The 19,463-nt window shown below is 48.9% G+C and overlaps 1 protein-coding gene across 2 annotated transcripts; it reads right to left on the bottom strand.

Annotated features, from left to right (window-relative positions):
* Positions 1-14,055: 14,055 nt before the first annotated feature.
* On the bottom strand, positions 14,056-19,208 carry LOC119307104 (disease resistance protein RPM1-like). 2 transcript variants are annotated; one of them, XM_037583200.1, is made up of 6 exons: positions 18,934-19,208; positions 18,747-18,858; positions 18,311-18,638; positions 17,917-18,037; positions 14,717-17,564; positions 14,056-14,318 (listed from the first exon to the last, which is right to left on the bottom strand). In XM_037583200.1, exon 5 carries the CDS (start codon positions 17,493-17,495, stop codon positions 14,739-14,741), a length of 2,757 nt encoding a protein of 918 aa, XP_037439097.1. In that variant the 5' UTR covers positions 17,496-17,564; positions 17,917-18,037; positions 18,311-18,638; positions 18,747-18,858; positions 18,934-19,208; the 3' UTR covers positions 14,056-14,318; positions 14,717-14,738. The 2 variants fall into 2 exon arrangements, with proteins under 2 accessions (XP_037439097.1, XP_037439098.1); XM_037583201.1 differs by having other exon boundaries at positions 17,912-18,037.
* Between the last annotated feature and the right edge of the window lie 255 nt (positions 19,209-19,463).

Genomic DNA, 19,463 nt, shown 5'->3' on the forward strand with positions numbered 1-19,463 from the left:
GGTGTCTTTTGATATCGGGCAGTACTCACAAGTGACGGTCTTTTCTTCGGAAATGTGCAATCCTTAGTGTGGTCATGTCACAGATGACTTGGGAACTCGGGGTTTTAAACAAGCCATCAAGATGCCGCTGCTAGGCTACTGGAATAAGCAAAGTGTACAAAAACTAAAAGTTGATGAGTACTGAAAGGAACAAAACGGATCCTGGCATCCTGCGGTGTGATCTATTGGTTGAATATGTATGACAAATAAAATTCATGACATTTAATCCAGAAAAATATCCACTACGAGATGAAGGCAACACAAGCATGCATGGCATATATTCTAGCCTGGACCATTGAAGAAACATGACGCGCATGCGGGGCGGACGGCAGAGGATGAGGAGATGTTGTAGGGTGGAACCCTAAGTGAAGATCTTTCACAAATTGGAGGGGGAATCCCCAAGAACAAGATGAACACAAGAGAGAAAACAAGAGGAACACTCAAGAACAAGTCCAATCACACATCCACTAGACCAACAAACACATAAGATTCACAAGGTACATGAACAATCAAAGGGAAACAAGATACATGGTAGAGTTCATCCCAAATCCTATGAAGAAGATGAGGACTTGATGATCTAGGTAGATCCTTCCCTCAAGGGGGGCTTGAATCCCTACGGTCTTCTCCAATGGAGATCTTGTACTCCAATGGAGTCTTCACTCTCAAGAGGAATCCCACAAGGGGAGGTACATGAGCTAAGCTCTATGATTTGTGTCTATTCTTAGCTATCCCACAAATGAGCTAGGGGAGGTGCTTATATAGTCTAGGGACGAAATGAGAGGAAGAGGGGGATACAAGGTACCAAATCCCAAAAGTGCACGCAGGCACGCAGAGGGGTCCAGGCACCCGGAGTGCGAGGGACCGGGCACCCGGTCCGGTCAGAGGGAGGCACCGGGGGCGGGGCCGGGCACCCGGGGTGCGAGGGGCCGGGCACCCGGACCAACCAGGGGGCCACGCCCTTGGTGCTGAAGAGGCCGGGCACCCGGGGGAGGTGGCAGGCGGCACCGGGCGAGAGGGCCGGGCACCCGGGGCCGGCTAGGGCAACGCCTGGGGAAGGGGGGGACCCGGGGTTGGCAGGGGCCGCGCCCAGGCTGAGGCCGGGCACCCAGAGTGTCCAGGTGCTCCACTTCTTCATTCTTCACGATCCTTCCCTTCCTTTCCTTCTCCGTTGTCGCTTGTACCTCCATCCTTGCCTCTTCACGGTCCTCTTCTTGATACCTAAGAGTGCATAACGCTTCCGATTGAGGTAGAACCCAATTCACGAGTGAATCCGAATGAAACTCGAAGTGGAAAGAGTTAACCTCGGGTTCGATGGCACGTGCGTGTGCTCTTGTCCTAGGTCCTCTCCGTGCTTGCGGTGGTGGTGTGACGTCCATGGTGATGGTCGAGGGATGCTCCGCATCAGGAGAGCTCTACATTGTTCCAGCACATGCTCTTCTACCAGGATAGGATTAAACTTTCACACCCCCGGTCATGCCCGAATGTTTCACACGAGCCTCGTTTGATTGAGTCAATGGGTTAGGCCCAATAATTGATTGAGTTTCTTTTAAGAAACACAGTACAAGGCAGACACTCTTAAACACGTACATACAATTACCCTTGTCTCAAAAAAAAAGCGTACATATCATCACCCTTATCTATGCAAGCACGCCCTGCTCCTATAAGCATCTCCGACAGACTGATCCGCCGGGTCTTGAGATTGACGAAGACACAATAAATGTCTCGCTATCAATGGGGACGTCGCCTCCAACTAAAAAAATATATTCTAACTTCATGAGACACCAAAGCATTCAAACTTTAGGGTTTAAACTCTGATGGGCTACGAATACCACTGCCCTTGTAACCATCCAATCATAAGTCGATTCTTCATGCTTGATTGAGTTTTGTAATTACAAATTTGTCGTTCAAGTGCATGTGCATGCATACAAGATAATGCTAGCACGTAGCACGTAGTACGCTGACCATAATCAAAATTAAAAATTGGAAACAGGGAAGAAAAAATAAAGAAAAGAAGAAAGGCAGAGCAAAAGAAAAAGAAAGAAGAAAGCAAAAGAAAAGAGAGAAACTAAAAGCCAGGAAGGAATTGATGCCTTTTGCTGCGTTTAATTTTACAATTTTGCTGCATTGTATATCACTGTCACGTGTCCACAGATTCAAAACAGTTTTTTGTTTATTTCATGGTCAACCTGTCGATTTGCCTTGTTGGTTGTAGGCGATGATGCTTGATCCAGATGATGCAGCCGTGTACTCAAAACAGGAGCGTTTTCTCCCTTCTTATGGGCAAGGGATACAAGTAAGATGTTCGTGAAGCTCCAACTCTGCTGCAGGCCTGGAGGAGGTGCAAGAGATGGGTATCTTCAGCATCCTCAACAAGCTCCAGGACAAGGAGGACAGCATTCCTTGGGTCCAATGCAGTGGTAAGCACCGTGACCTCCTCTGCTCTCTTCTCCCTCCAGGTTCAGTTCAGGTGCAAGGGTGGTACATGGGTGGTGATTCTTGGTGTTAGCCATTTCAAACCTGCTGCACGTATAGCTGTAGTTTTCCTTCGGCTTCGTCTTGTGAAGAGGAGTTGTGCACATACGGTTCTTATGAGCTGCTACTGAAGGTTTCTTGGAAAGCTGTTCTATGCTGGCCAATGTTGAGAGAACCCCATAACAAATGGTTTTCTCTGCTCTGACCCCAACTAACCGGCAATTCGTGGATATGGGAGCTGGTATTTCACAGTAGTCGTGGATGCACCTGATCATGGATGGGATTAATAATGCATATACATATCTTAATTTGCTGAATCTGTCCGCTGGTTCTGTGCAAATTTCACGTGGTCATCTTCTTACTATTGATCCCCAGTGGTTATTGACCGGTACCCTTGTTATATGAGACATTGGGTGTATTCATTCCAGAGAGGGAATGATGAATGGTAGGTTTTCTCCTTCATGCGTACCAATGAGAATCTCTCGTGCTGTTTTCACATTAGAGATTCTTTTGACGAATTATTTGAGCAAAAGGGTCCCTCCATATCTAATTCGATTGATATGTTTTATGTCTTAGCCGATTCTGAAAGTTTAAGTTCAATTTAGTGAAAATATAATCTGAACCTTTTCCTTGTTTCTTTGAAAGTATAAGTCACAGTTTTCACTAAACTGAAGACTAAGTTATATTTTCAACAAGCCTGATTTTTTTTCTTCAAAAAAAAAAAACCCTGAAGCACATTACCACGTTATTATTAATTTCCAAAGTAATTAGTCACTCGGGAGTTCAAATACAACGCACTGACAAATTTCAGTTCCGAGGCACAAATTGATAAATACGTGCAGATTGATTGTTAAAAACCAGATGGTTGAACCATCAGCAAATTACACAAAGATAGAACAACTGCTTCATCTCAGTGGAACACCTTGGAAGGCAGGACTGTACCTTGACCTAGGTGTAGTCTTCAGGTCCACTTTCTTTCCCTAAGTTCATGTGATTTGCTCTACTTTGGTGAGGAAGAGGTTGTCACCTCCGGCACTGAAGTTCAACAATATTTCCTATAACATTGTGGAGTATCGGTGGGGCATGATCCCTTATCCCTTAGAATGTGACCCTCCAAACAATCTAGCAGGCCATCCAGCTTTCCATGACGATCACAAGGGCATGGCCGCATGAGGTGATTTCACTTTGAAGCACATAGTCACGACGTGGATCTATGGTGGAAGAGATATACACAACAGTAGTGAAGAGAAAAGGGTGCATGCTACATTTACGATTATTCCTGGTGCCTTCTATGCCTATGTCTATCAAGTTTGAATCCTAGAGACACAACAAATAAGGCACGAAATAATATCGGATGATTCTAAGCCGAAAGAAATGAAAAATGAGGGCATTCATATTTTGCTTAGGGAATCCTTGCTCTTTATAAGAGATTTAGGCGGTAGTCATTGATATGAAGTCACTGGCCAACCACTAGATCAATAGCTCAGGATTCTTTGTTATGAGTCTGGTCCTTGGGTATGTCAAAGATTACGAGAGATCTAAATAAACTATGCATTCACTTTTCTTCTCTTTTTTTTTTGCGTGGTAACTATGCATTCACGTGCCTTTTTGTTTTTGAAGGTGGTGTAATTCATTGATCTTCTAACCTTTGCATCAGTGCACGTATCAAACACGCAATTTTGTAGTACAAAGTTCATGAAAACAAAGCTGTTGCCAACAGCTAACATTCCTTAAAGAGAAAGTGAGGCAAGTAAGACCAGCGTCGCCTAGTAAATTATCTTACGGGGTCACGTCAACGCTCGAAGCACAAAAGCATAACTTTGGTGTCGTGCATGTGAGGTTTCACTCGCATTTAGGCAGTTCACGCCCTTGTGTTTGCTGTTAAGGATTCCACCCACCTAATACGTGTTGCCGAAAAAGGGTTTCCCCCGCTTTGTATACAAAGCAACCAACCGAACATTCAACAATAGGTGCTGGGGCGGAAGCAGCACAGTCACGCCCAAAAGAAAAGAAAGAGAAAATACAAGAGAAACTAATGCCAACAACGGCGGATCGACAAAAAAAAAACCGAAGAAGCCTCGTGGCCGCTGCACCCACCGGAGATCGCCCACCAAGCTCCGAGCCTCCGAAGCATCGGTACCAATCAGCACCTCCAAGAAGGGACGCGACGATGACGACGCTGCTGCCAAGGGTTTCCCCCGGTACGCTGTGAGGAGAGAGGAAGGGTAGCCCCGACGCCCTTCAGGAAGGTCAGGCGGTACCCGCAAGCGCCACCGCGTCGGTGTCGGCCAAGCCAACAGAGATTTCTCCCGATCCCAACCTCCACCTCAGGCACTCCAGAACTCGCCACCAAACAGACCCTCACCCTGTGCCAACTCGGTCACGAAGCTTCCCACGCCGTCTCACCACGGCACCGTGAAGCATGGTCCGCACAAAGAGTGAGAGGAGCCGGGACTAGGGCAACAGCACCGTCGGCACGCGGGAGGGCCCCACCTCCACCGTCGAAGACGGTAGCTGACCGGACGCAATAGCAGGAACATACCAGGCCCGTGGCCGCACAGGCCCGGCCGGGATCTCCGAGGCCCGTAAAGTTCCCGCCTTCGCGCTGCAGCCGGCACGCCGTCGACGCAGCCGCCCCTGTCAAGCCGCTCCCCTGCCTCCCTGCACAGAGAGCCGCCAAGTGAAAGCACCACCACCACGCACACCGCTGGCCACCACCACCAGGCACCGGACTGCCACCGGCCGAGCCGCACCACCACCGCACGCCCGCGACGGAGAGGAATCAACGCAGTCACCGGGGGCCCGAACCCGGACCCCAGCCGCCGCCCACGCCGCCCGCAGCTCGCGCCGCCTGCCGGATGGATCCGGCCGCCAAGGCAAGGCGTGCACCACCGTGCAGCCGGCCACGCCGCGCCACGCCCGCCAGGAGGCCGCGCGCCGCCACGCCGCGGTGCCCCGCGTCCGCACCGCGCCCGCACCCGAAGAAGCAGCCCGCGTCGCCCCGTCGCGCCGGGGGAAGAACAGGCCCCGCCGCCGCCGGCGTCGGTCGGGCTTCGCCCGGCCGCGCCCCCTGGCGGCGGCGAGGGAGGAGGGAGGAGGAGGGGAGGCTCGCGGCGAGCGGATCTGGGGGCCCTCGCCGGCCGCCTCACGGGTGGCGGCGCGGGGAGGGAAGGGTTTCGGGCTCTGTACCACCTAATACGTGTTAGCAATGAGCAACTCTGTTCACAGGGCCAAAGGCCAATACATGTACATGTGTATGGTAAAGTGCAAGAGACCCCTTATACAATGGGGATAAACCGAAAAGGGCTATACACATCTAACACCCCCCTCAAACTCATGGTGGATCGACAACACTAGTTTGGAGAGAAGAAAACTATGTTGCGCTCGAGTCTGTGCCTTCGTGAAGAAGTCCGCCAACTGTAACTCAGAGGGCACATAGTGAAGAGCGAGAGTCTGATCTTGCACAGCAGCACGCACAAAGTGGGCATCCACACCGATGTGCTTTGTGAGCTCATGCTTCACCGGGTCACGCGCAATACTGATAGCACCAGTACTGTCTGACAATAAGGGAGTCGAGCTGGAGCGGGAAAAGAAAAGGCGCAGAGAGATCGTGCCACGAAGATATCGTAGAACACGGAGGAGATGACTATAGTGGACAGAGGTGGGGGCTGAAACGAACTGACTCAGAATATGGACAGGATAGGAGATGTCAGGACGCGTAACAGCAAGATAGACAAGACTGCCAACAAGGTGACGATAGCGAGTGGGATTAGGAAGAGGGTCACCATCAGAGGCACGAAGCTGAACATTGAGCTCCATGGGAGTCACAACTGTGCGCTCATCACCGAGAGCAGCGCGAGCAAGAAGATCCTGAATATATTTTTCTTGGGAGATGTAGAAGCCATCAGAGGTGGAGGAGATCACAATCCCAAGAAAATACCGAAGTGGACAAAGATCAGTCCTGAGAAACTGGTCGCAAAGGCAAGCCTTAACAAAGGCAATGTAATCAGAGTCGTCACCAGTGATGATCATATCATCAACATAGAGAAGGAGAAGAGTCCGACCACAAGGAGACGTGTGAACAAACAACGTGGGGCCATGATCACTAGGCGAAACGCTCAAACCAGGCGCGAGGGGCCTGTTTGAGACCATAGAGGGAGCGGCGAAGTCTAGAGACCATACCATCAGGAGCATAGTACCCCGGTGGTGGCTGCATATAAACCTCCTCACGCAACTCGCCGTTGAGAAAAGCGTTCTGAACATCAAGTTGAGAGATAGACCACTGACTGACGAACAGAAGCCATAGCAAGAAGAGTGGACAGTGGTCATGTGGGCCACAGGAGCGAGTGTCTCATCATAATCGCGCCCCTGTTCCTGCTGAAAACCACGGGCCACAAGACGAGCTTTGTAGCGCTCAAGAGAACCATCGGAGCGAGTCTTAATCTTGTAGACCCACTTGCAGGTGATGGGACGGACACTGGAAGAAAGGGGAACCAGATCCCATGTGCCAGAGCGCTCAAGAGCAGCAAGCTCTTCGGCTATCGCAAGCTGCCATTCAGGCTGAGTCATGGCAGTTCGTTAGGAAGTGGGCTCAGCAATAACAGAGAGACCGTACCAATCAGGGGAGTAGCGGTCAGGTGGGCAGCGAGGCCGAGTACGGAGGTTGTGAACCAGAGGAGGCGTGAGAGGAGGTGCACCAGAGGTGGAAGGCTCGTTAGAGGAGACATCCTCAGTACGAGATCGACGAGTATAGTGGAGAGGAAATTGTGAGAGAGGGCAACGGACTGGAGATGATGGTGGAGAGGTGGAGGAGTGGGATGGAGAAGACGGGATCGCTGGTGAATGAGAAGGAATGAGAGGTGCTGGAGGAAGAGGTGACACATGAGGCACATAGCGGGGTGTATCAGGAAGGAGAAGAAAAGAAAGGTCATCCACAGAGAAACTCGAGGAAGAAGAACGTGGGTAGTAAGAACGAGACTCGTCAAAAGTCACATCACGCGAGATGCGCAAGCGACGACCCTTAGGATCGCAACATCGATAGCCTTGTGCTCATAACTGTAGCCAAGGAAAACACACTCAACCGACTGAGCAGTCAGTTTGGTGCGTTCTCGGGGGGCAAGAAGAACATAGCACACGCATCCAAACATACGTAGAGCTGAGTAGTCAGGAGAGCGACCAGTGAGACACTCCATAGGAATACCACCATGCAGAGCAGTCGATGGCTGAACGTTGATGAGATAGGTGGATGCGGAAAGCCTCAGCCCAAAAATGGGGTGGAAGGGAAGCAGCAATCATCAGCGCACGAGCCGTCTCAAGAAAATGACGATGCTTTCGTTCGGCAACGCCATTCTGAGCATGAGCACCAGGACAAGAGAACTGGGCAAGAGTACCCTGTTCCTTAAGAAAACCACGCAACAGCTGAGAGATATACTCTCCAGCGGAGTCAGCACAAAAGGTACGAATGGGCGTGGCAAACTGGGTGTGAACCATGGCAGCAAAACGTTTGTATATAGGGAGAACCTCGCTACGAGATTTCATGAAGTAGAGCCAAGTGTAGCGAGAGAAATCATCAATAAACAAAACATAGTAGCGATGACCACCTTTCGAATCAAAGGGAGCAGGACCCCAGACATCAGAATGAACTAAGTCAAAAGGACATTGAGATAAAGACTCACTAGTAGGATAAGGTAACTGAGTCTGTTTGCCAAGTCTGCAACCATTACAATGTAAGGAGACATCTCCAGATACAGACCCTAAGAGGCCCTGATGAACTAAAGAAGGCAAGCGAGAGCCACAGATGTGACCAAGGCGATGATGCCACGGCTGGAAGGACGCAGACGAAGAGGCAGCAAGAGCATGAGACCTGGTAGAAGTGGTGGCAGCGGAAGGAACACAAAGCCAGTCAACCTCCCAAAGGCCCTCTGACTCACGGCGCCGGGGGCCAGCACCAACCAAAGCCTTGGTGCGACGCTCCTGAATAGAGCAAGAGTCGGTATCAAGAATGACACGACAACTAGAATCAGAAAGTTGGGCAGCAAAAAAAGATTCATGGTAAGGCGAGGAACATGTGAAACACTCGGAACAGAAAAAGATGCAGTGAAAAGAATACCACGACTAGTGAAAGATCGTGGGTGTCGCCTAGAGGGGGGGGGGTGAATAGGCGCTTAAAATAATTACGGTTAAGGCTTGAACAAATATGGAATAAACCTAGCGGTTAATTTGACAAGCACAAAACCTACAACAACTAGGCTCACCTATATGCACCAACAACTTATGCTAAGCAAGGTAAACAACTAAGTGATAGCAAGATATATGACAAGAAACAATATGGCTATCACAAAGTAAAGTGCATAAGTAAAGGGGCTCGGGTAAGAGATAATCGAGGCACGCGGAGACGACGATGTATCCCGAAGTTCACACCCTTGTGGATGCTAATCTCCGTTTGGAGCGGTGTGGAGGCACAATGCTCCCCAAGAAGCTACTAGGGCCACCGTAATCTCCTCATGCCCTCGCACAATGCAAGATGCCGTCATTCCACTAAGGGACCCTTGAGGGCGGTCACCGAACCCGTACAAATGGCGACCCTTGGGGGCGGTCACCGAACCCGTGCACTTTAGCAACCCTTGGGAGCGGTCACCGGTACCCGTCAAATTGCTCGGGGCGATTTCCACAACCTAATTGGAGACCCCGACGCTTGCCCGGAGCTTTACACCATAATGATTGAGCTCCGAACACCACCAACCGTCTAGGGTGCCCAAGCACCCAAGAGGAACAAGCTCAAGGGCACCAAGCACCCAAGAGTAATAAGCTTCTCAACTTGTAACTTCCACGTATCACGTGGAGAACTCAAACCGATGCACCAAATGCAATGGCAAGGGCACACGGAGTGCCCAAGTCCTTCTCTCCCAAATCCCACCAAAGCAACTAATGCTAGGGAGGAAAATGAGAGGAAGAACGAAAAAAGAACACGAAGAACTCAAAGATCTAGATCCAAGGGGTTCCCTTCACTTAGAGGAGAAAGTGATTGGTGGAAACGTGGATCTAGATCTCCTCTCTCTTTTCCCTCAAGAACTAGCAAGAATCATAGGAGGGATTGAGAGTTAGCAAGCTCGAAGAAGGTCAACAATGGGGGAAGAACACGAGCTCAAAGAATAAGTCTCAATGGGGAAGAAGACCCCCTTTTATAGATGGGGAGAAATCCAACCGTTATCCCCTCACTCAGCCCACACGACGCGGTACTACCGCACGGAACTGCGGTACTACCGCGGTTGGCTGCGGTACTACCGCTGCAGGTTGCGGTACTACCGCATGTGCAGCACTAGCCAGATGAAGGCCTGTTGCACAGGGCAACGAGCGGTAGAACCGCCGGAGCGGTACTACCGCGCGCCCCTACGGTACTACCGTAAGGCAGGCAACACTAGGCGCAGAGAAAGCACGGAAGTAAAAAATTACTTCCGTATCTACTTCCGCTGAGGGAGGACCTGCGCAAAAATCCGGCATAGTACTACCATACACGAAGAGCGGTACTACCGCGTAGGGCGCGGATGTAAAAAATTACATCCGCCCCTACGTCCGCTCATGCTGCTAAGCCTGGCCAGAGCCCACGGTACTACCACACCCGCGGCGCGGTACTACCGCGTAGGGCGCGGATGTAAAAAATTACATCCACCCCTACTACCGCTCGAGCAGCTGCGCCTGGCCTGAGGCCACGGTACTACCGCTCCCACAGAGCGGTACTACCGTGAGCACATGCAGTACTACCGCAGGGGACTGCGGTACTACCGCAAGGGCCTGCGGTACTACCGCTCCGGAGAGTAGTACTACCGCATGCCCCAGATCAGCAACACTAGGAGTCCTTCATTTTGTAGAGAAGACAACGGAGGGAAACAATAAAACCAGAACTGCCATAACTTCTGCAAATGAGCTCCAAATTGAGCAAACTCAAGCTTGTTGGATAGAGGAAGACGAGTAGCATCAAAACATCGAGGCAGGGGAGGTAGCTTAACAAACAAAGGAGTGAAACCTCCAATAGAGAAGAACCGACATACCCTCCAACATCGAAAACATCATAGAAGAAGCATGTGAACTCCGTTTTCGATGAACTCGAGCTTGTCATAAAAATGACCATAAGCTCCAAATCTCACAAGGAGAAGAACCAAACAATAACCAATAAAGATGATGCAAGGATGCAATGGTTTGAGCTCTCTACGAACGATACGATCAAGCAACTCATCGAGAGCCCCCCTTGATAGTAAGGCAATCGATCCTATAACCCGGTCTCCCGCAACTACCATGAGACCGGTAAAATAGAAAACCTATCAAGGGTAAACCTTTGCCTTGCACAAAGTCCACTTGAGCTAGATGATGATGATCTACTCATCCTCAAGATGGACCACCTTTCTTGATTGCGTTGGCTCGATGAAGACTAGATGATTGCTGCCCCATACTCCACAATGGGTGAGCCACTCTTCCGCTCATCTTCACAAGTCCATTGTCACCACAATGGACGGCAAGCTTCAAGCACTTGATCTCTTCGTGATTCATCACTTGAACTTGCACACCGCAACCTAACCCCACAAAGAACTCTCACGAAGACCATGGGTTAGCACACAAAGCATAATGGACAATGCTTACCATACCATGGGATCACTTGATCCCTCGGTACATCTTGTGTGCTTTGTGTGTTGAATCTTTCCAACTCTCTTCATTTGGATGATGTCTTGAAGGTAGACATGAATGATCACACAATCTTCTTCTTCAAGACATGCTTGCAATAAGCTCAACACTCACATGACCGATCTTTGGATAATTCCTTAATAGCACCGTGGTCATCACAAACTCTCCTTGAAACCAACAAATGGACTCCAAGAAAAGCCTATGGACAAACCCTTCAAATATAACTCAAGGAAACCATTAGTCCATAGAGATTGTCATCAATTGCCAAAACCAAACATGGGGGCACCGCATGTTCTTTCAACTAGCAACAGGAACAGATATGCCATCGGTAGTAAGAACATTAACAGGCAAATCAAGAGGTCGAAGAGAGGACAACGGGGAAGAATCAGAAGACATGTGAAAGGAGGCTCCAGAATCCAGAACCCGCGAAGATGTACCTGACTGTGTAGATGCCGGTGGTGGTGACGAAGGGGACGCAGTCACATCAGCAGCAGAAGTAGTCGACGAGGAGCCTGAGGAAGCAAGAAAACGCTTGAGACGAACAATGTCCTGGTCAGTGAGTGACGGAGTCGAGGAAGACACAAGAGTCCCGCTGAAGGAGGAACGCCTCTAATCATGCTTCTTCTGGCGACAATCGGACTCTGGGTGACCTGGCCGGGAGCAGTAACCACAGACGGTGTCACGGCACGACGTGCCCTTCTCAGCATAAGGAGGACGGCTCACCCCCCCCCCCCTGGAGGAGTAGGCAGGAGCGGCGGAGCAGTGAGGCCAGCAAACGACACAGGAGCCTAGGCGGCCAGAACTGACGGAACCAGAAGCAATCCAGCAGAGCGAAGGCGGGTCTCCTCAGCACGAAGCTCAGCAAGTATCTCTGAGATAGGAACACGACCACGAGCAAGCAAGTGAGCACGTCGAGGCTCAAACTCATATCGGAGACGAGATAATAATTCATGGACCCGCTGAAACTCCAGATCAGACCGAGTAGTCTGAAAGCAACGATAGGTTCCACAAACAACTGTCCGAAGAGAGTCAAGCTGGCGCCAGATGGCAGAGCATTGTGAATAGAACTCATCAACAGAAGAATCACCTTGTTGGAAGGCGTGCTCCTAGCGCACCACAGATAGGTAGAGAGCATCACCAGAGGGTTGATAGCGCTGACAGAGATAAGACCACATTGCTGCAACTGTGCCAAGTCCCATGAACTCCGAAGCAAACTGAGGGAGGAAACTCGCAGTGAGAACAGCAACAGCTCGAGCATCATCATTGCACCACTGGGTGTAAGCTGACAGATCATCCCGGTACACAGAGAGAGCATCGGAGTAAGCGGATACCTGCTGGTCATAAGCATCAATCGCAGCATCATCGAGAGCCTTGGCAGTATCCCGGTCAGCCTGAGAAGCATCAGCAGCAAGGACCGGCGGCACTGGTGGGATTGGGACCACTGGCGCAACCGGGCATGGCGGACAGGGGACCTCGCCAGACAGAACACCCCACGAAAGAAGGCCACGCATATGCATGCGCATGAAGCCCACAAACTCAGCATAGTTGGTGCCATCGAAGATCACCGAGCACCGAGGGACAGCGACATAGCCCGAAGACGACATGGGAAAGTCTCTCTCTTTTCTTTTCTTTTCTTTTCTCTCTCTCTCTCTCTTTTTGGTCAACGAATTCTCAGCTCGATCTGGATCGAGGGAACCGCTCGAACCAGAGAGTGAACGAGATCGGGAGAATCCTCCCGCAACCAGGGAGGCAAGGCGCAGAGGGAGTCAGAGGAGAGCCGGGGCCGGGCCGCACCAAGGAGGACGGGGCCGCGGCCGGACCGGGCGGCGGCTGAAGGGGCACCAGGGCGGCGGACCCGGCAGCAGCTGGGGGGTGCCAGGCGGGGGCGGCAGCGGACCGGGCGGCGGCGGCTGACCCGGCAGCAGCTGCGGCCGGACAACGCGGCAGCGGCAGCGGCCGGACAAGGCGGCAGCGGCGGCAGCCGGACAAGGCTGGGGACACGGCAGCTGAACGGGGCTGGGACGAGGCAGCTCGGGAACGAGGCAGCCACAGGCAGTAGCCGGACCAGCTCAAGCGCAGTTGGAAAAGGAAGCGGGCAGCAGGACGGCCGGAGGCTAGGGACGGAGGCTAGCAGCGGCGGCGACGAGGGTGGAGCACGCACGGAGTTGCATCATGCGGGAGAATGAGAGGAACCTAAGCATCTGATACCATGTTAGGAATGAGCAACTCTGTTCACTAGAGGGCCAAAGGCCAATACATGTACATGTGTATGGTAAAGTGCAAGAGACCCCTTATACAATGGGGATAAACCAAAAAAGACTATACACATCTAAGAATACGGACCCAAGTACATATCACCTAATCCTCATCTGCGCCAAGGTGAATGAATATCTCCATCTGCAGGCCAATATCTTGCGATCAGTTGTTCAGCAGAACCATGTGTTGTGCTATTACTGTCTAGGCTGCTAAAATGTTGCACAGAGCAGAGTCTTTCCAATTAATGTGTATCTGAAACAGGCAAATTCAGCTTCAGTTATCCTTTCTGAGCTATGGACGGTCAAAGATACAATATATTCTATCGAGATATAGGTGAGCGCTCTCCAGAAGTGAAATTCATCCTCAACCTGACCGGACAATTTGATTCTTGACCTGGCAATGTGGCTGCAGAAGGCGCACGATTCAGTTCCAACCATCTGAACGAATGAATCCATACAATACGTACATCAGAAGTTCAAAGCATCGGTCCGTCGAAATGCAGGTTCCTCATCCATTGGATGAACACCAAGTGAAAAAGGTAGAAATAAGAGAAAATAGGTACTCTACTTTCAAACTTCGAAGACTCCGAAATGGATAATGGCGGCATCAGGGTGTGTAAATCAAACTGATCAAAGGACTGAATCAAATATTTTCATAAACAATCACGGATAAAAGCACATTTCAGGAAAACCCACTGTTTGTACCTTGTCGTATACAAACTATGGGACAAAAAACCTGAAGTGTGCCACTACCTTGTTATTACAGTTCCAAATTAAGTACTAGTCACTCCAGAGTTCAAATACAATACACAAACAAACTGATGAACCACCAGCAAATTACACACACATAGAACAGCTTCTTCATCTCAATGGTATCTGCAAGGGAAAACAATTCCTGTTTAATGTCGTTATTTTGCATGGGGATCCCTAAATGATGAACGGATGAAGGAATTGAGAAAAGAATCATAGTGTGAGAGATCAATAATTTGTATGTTTAGAAAAAAAAAGTATATATGATAAGTCATGGATACGATAACAAATTTCCTCTAAATGATTATAGGTAACTAATCTGCTCAACTGATATGAACTAGTATTATTTATGTTCTTATTAAACGTGTAAAGCACAATTTTGTGAGTTCCTCATGGCGGTTGGTTATGATTCATATTCATGTGGCCCACGCCAAACTAAAGTGAGAAAATGTTTCACAGCATAAGAATATTTGGAGAAATCATAAATAAATAAAAACTTACATATTTTTTAAACTTAAACTTACATTTTTACTAGCGGCAACTGCATCATTGGCGAAGGCGATGAAGTATCAGGGGTATATGCTTGGTACAGTCTTCTCCTCTTACCGTAGTCATAAATTCCACTGGCATGTCCTTGAGGACCATCTGTTGGAGTGAGGTCAAATTTTGGAATCCTGCTGGAACAACGAGCATACTTTTCAGACCAATGAGCTGCATATAATTAAGGATCGGCATGGTCCCAGCCTCCACTTCGATGCAACTGAGCAGCTCCATGTCAGCCAAGTACAGTTTCTCGAGCTTTGGAAACCAACCTGTCCTGAAAGTCATGATCTGCCCCTCATAGACTCTGTAAAGGTGAAGTTCAACCAGGTGCGATAAGTGTGCAAATGAAGGAATTGGATCTGCTTGCAACCTGGACCACCCCATGCGTAGGTCTCTGAGTTTTCTGAAACCGCTGAATATTGTTGGGATAACACCTCCTTGCAACTTGCCTTTCAGGTAAAAGTATTCCAGATTTGGCAGAGGATCTAAGTTTTCCAGATCAAGAACTTCTTCCTTGGCATGAGAGATTATATCAAGATTAGAAAGGTGCACCAATATTGTGATGGAGGTCCACAATTCCTTAATGTGCTCACTCTTGACTTTTGTTATTTCAAGTCTTCGGAGTAACGTCAAGTTGCAAAGATTGACGACTAAATCTTTGTTTGCTTCCACATTTCCTAGTTCTTGCATATCCTTCAGAAGACAAATTCCGGGATATACTTTAGCACCTTGATATGTATCAAATATTCTTGCATCATAATCATGGATGACATATGTTCGCGGAAATCGGAGCTCAGTCAGCTTCTTTATTTCAGGTGGCAGTTCCACTACATGAGTTACCATAAGATCTAGCATCTGCAGCTTCCTCAACTTACACAATGCTTTGGGAACCACTTCAAGATTGGTGTAAGATAAATCAAGGTAGCGCAAATTGAACAGAGTGGTCACAACATCAGGGAGCTTCGTTATCTCTGCGAATTGTAAGGACAAGACTCGTAGCAATCTGAAATTTCGAGTAGCAGTTTCTACCCAGGAGGATGATACTCTATGATCGAACAAAATGAAGGATCGTATCTTTTCTCCGCCATCAAGAGTATCTTCAATGCTGTCAGCTTTCAGTACCGAAACACGCCGTGCTTCTCTGCTGCGCATAGTATCACGAGAGCTATCCAGAAGAAGAGAAAATTTCTCAACTGTGCACTTGCTTAGAACTATATCTCTTACAAGGTCATGCATTTGGAATGTCTGGGCCATGCCATCAGCATCCCTCTGAATCACTTGAAGAAGCGAACGTTGAGCAATTTCATGGAGATACTCATTCCCTACTTCCTCCATAGTTATACCTGGCCCCCTTTCTTCTATGAATCCTTCAGCTATCCATAACCGAATAAGGTATTCTCTTCGAATCAAACAGTCTTCAGGAAATATACCACAGTACAGAAAGCAGTTCTTCAGATTTCCTGGTAAATGGTTGATGCTAAGGTCCAGGGCATTCCTCACGGAGCTGAGCTCTGGGTTGTTAACTATCTGCCAATCCAGCTGATGATAGAAGCATTTCCATTCATTTTCAGATAGCCTCTTGCGCATCAGCAAACTTCCAATGGCAACAATAGCTAGTGGCAACCCTTCACACTTGTCCACAATCTTTTCTGCCCAATAAATTAGACTCTGGGGACATGTTTTCCCTTCTAATCTTGGAAAGGCTTTTCTACAGAAGAGGTCCCATGCTTCCTCCTTCCCAAGAGTTTTAAGCTGAATGCCGTGCTCATCATCAGCCAATGAAGCAACATCTTCATTTCGTGTAGTTATGATGATCCTGCTTCCGTTTTTGCTTATACCCAGTGCATGATTCAATAATACCCAGGCATCTCGACTCCACATGTCGTCCAAGACTATCAAATACCTTTTGTCCTGCAAGAAGTCCGTTAGTGTTTGTACCAAGCTTGCAGCATCCCTAGTGTCAACCTGATGAGGGATGTCCTTTTCCTTCTCCTGGAGCTGCTTTAATAGTTCCCTCAACAGATGTTCAATGTTGTAACTTTGAGAAACTGAAATCCATGCAGAACAGTCAAAATTCTGCTTAATTTCATCCTTTTTATAGACCTGACGGACAAGAGTCGTTTTGCCTAAACCACCCATACCACAGACAGAGACGATTGTCCGTTCTTCTTGCCCATGTATCAACTGTTGTACAAGCCATGATGTTTCTTTTTCAATCCCGACCACCTCATCCTCGATGTTTATACATGTTGAGTCCAGAGCATGTTCCAGCTGACCGTTCTGGCTTGTGTGGCTAACTTCTCCTTCTGCACTGATTGTGATGCCATAACGATCTCTCATGCTTGTGAGCTTCGAAAGGCGGACCTCAATCTGCTTAAGCTGTTCAGTAATGCTTCGCCAACCACCAGCATGTTTGGAACGCCGCCATAGTTTCTTCAGTGAACTACAACCTTGTGTTTGTGTAGTTGATTGTCCAAGCAGGTATTCATACCCGTCAATTACATCCTCAGCGTCATGTGAAACCCTCTTTACCTCATCAAGCCACGCATCAAAAGCCAGATTACGTGATGAGCACATTGTTACTTGGATTAGAAAAGCTTTCATAACTCTAAATTCAATCTCAAGCTGCTTCATGTTGTTCTCAGCTTCAAGTAAATCCGATGCTTCTTTTCCTAACCGTGAGCCTATTGCTTTTAGAGCATCCCGCCCCAAACTAGCAGCAATTTTCTGAAGCACGACATAAACAACAGCCTCTGCCATCTTTTCTTTGTAGACTGTCGAATGCCTGGCTAAGCTTCTTCCAAGTTAAACGCAGTGATCTTCTATGTCCTGACATTGTTGAAGAAGATCATTAGATGAATGTAAGTACTATGACTAGTGTAGCATGGGAACCTAAAAGACACATATACATAGCATACAGAATCAGCATACGAGATTGTGAAGTTTGCATCTAGTTCATATTTGTCAGATACATCGAGCACAAATGTTCTTGTTTTAGGTTGTAAGATAGTGCTACCAAGTACAACACCTGTATGAGGATAAGAGAAAGGGGAAATAGTACAAGCAAAGTGCGTCATTATTAAAGTCTTCCTTCCTCATTACATTTGGTTAAATGGAAATCTTGGATGCCCAGAACGGGACGGTCACTACAGCAAGCAACTTTGGAAGTAGAAAACCTTACAACTCTGTTTTGGGAGCTTCTGTTCGTCGGCAACCTAGCATCTCCAGGCTCCAGCCTCAATTAGATGGAGGCTTGAAAGTTGCAGAAAGATGGCTGTGTCCTAGATCATTTGCCTCTGCTCCTACATACATAATAAATTACTAGCTGAGGCTGGGATCCTTAATCTGCAGATCTAGCCGAGTTTCGGTTGGCTCTTTAGCCTAGATCTGAAGCAAGCGGGAGTAAAATATGTAGTAGAACAAGAGATAGGGAAACCTCTAATCTAGAGCAGTCAGCTAAGTTAAAACAAGTGCAGAACTTCATAGGCATGTTCATAGTAGAAGAAACGCTGAGCCCTCAAGAACGGAAATTTGGGAAGAAAACTTCAGGGAGATCCTTGAAGGGAAGATCTTACCAGCCGGAATGATGGTCTGCCCAAGCTAATGGCCGCCATCGCCTCATCAGATTCCTTGTAACTCGTGAGAGCAGCCAGCTAGTGAAGAACTCTCTCTATTAGATCTAGAGCATATCGTAGTGAAGCTCCTGCCTGCATCTCCAGACATATGTGTGGTCCGCTGGTCCTTTTCTTGGAGCCACACCCAGTCTTTTCTACTGGAGTGCTCCAGTGACAGCACTGTCACTGTGTGCAGCACAGTGTGCTAGCCTCCAGTAGTACTAGTAGCTCAGGCGCCTCGGGTTTGCAAAAAACAGAGAAATGCTTGACCTACCAAAGTAGAAGCTCTCTGAAACAACCAAAAACAAAGCCAGTCATCTCTGACCATCGCCATATGTCTGAATACAAAAGAAGAAAAGAAGCATGACAGGCATCAGTGCTTAGTGGTTGCAGATACCTCAATACAATTGGAAACAGAGGAGGGGAATGCATTCCGGTCTGTACCACCACGGCTTCTGTTCTCTGTACCGACGGGTCGCATGCATCCTCTGATGGAACAAAGAACTTACCTGAAGGTTGGGATTCAGGTGAGATCCACACGGCGACGGCGAGGTGGATCGGAAGGATTGGGTTATCCTACTTACCTGCGACGCGAGGGGCGTGGATATGGCCGCCGAAGTAGGCTCTCACCATCTGCTTCGGCTGCGACTGTGGTATCATCACCATCCCCAGTTTCCCCCGTCTACGCGCCTTGCCCTGCTCCTGAATTCTGAGTGCCGGGCAAGGGGCCAGAGCGGCCGTGGACGGCGAGGGCCCTGCGCCGAGCGTCCCCGTCGTAGCTCATGCCCTCCGCCATCGGCCGGTGCCGGGAAAGGTCCTTGGCCTCAACGACGAGCTGCCTACCATGTGCTCGATGAAATGGCCCGGGCAGACGAGGAGGAACAAAGACTGAGAGGTGGAATGCCACCTTGGACCGCCACGTGCACGTTCCGGTCGAAAAAATATGCCACGTATCTCCAAAACCGCCTCGCGGGTATGGTTCTGGGCCAAAAAATTTCCCCTTTTTATGGAAACATTAACAAACTATGCATTACAAGTTGGAATAAATAATATACGGAGCAACTAGTTTTTTTTTTATCATATACGGAGCAACTAGTTGAAGGAATGCGTAATC

Source organism: Triticum dicoccoides, chromosome 5B, assembly GCF_002162155.2.
Source record: "Triticum dicoccoides isolate Atlit2015 ecotype Zavitan chromosome 5B, WEW_v2.0, whole genome shotgun sequence".
NCBI lineage: Eukaryota > Viridiplantae > Streptophyta > Magnoliopsida > Poales > Poaceae > Triticum > Triticum dicoccoides.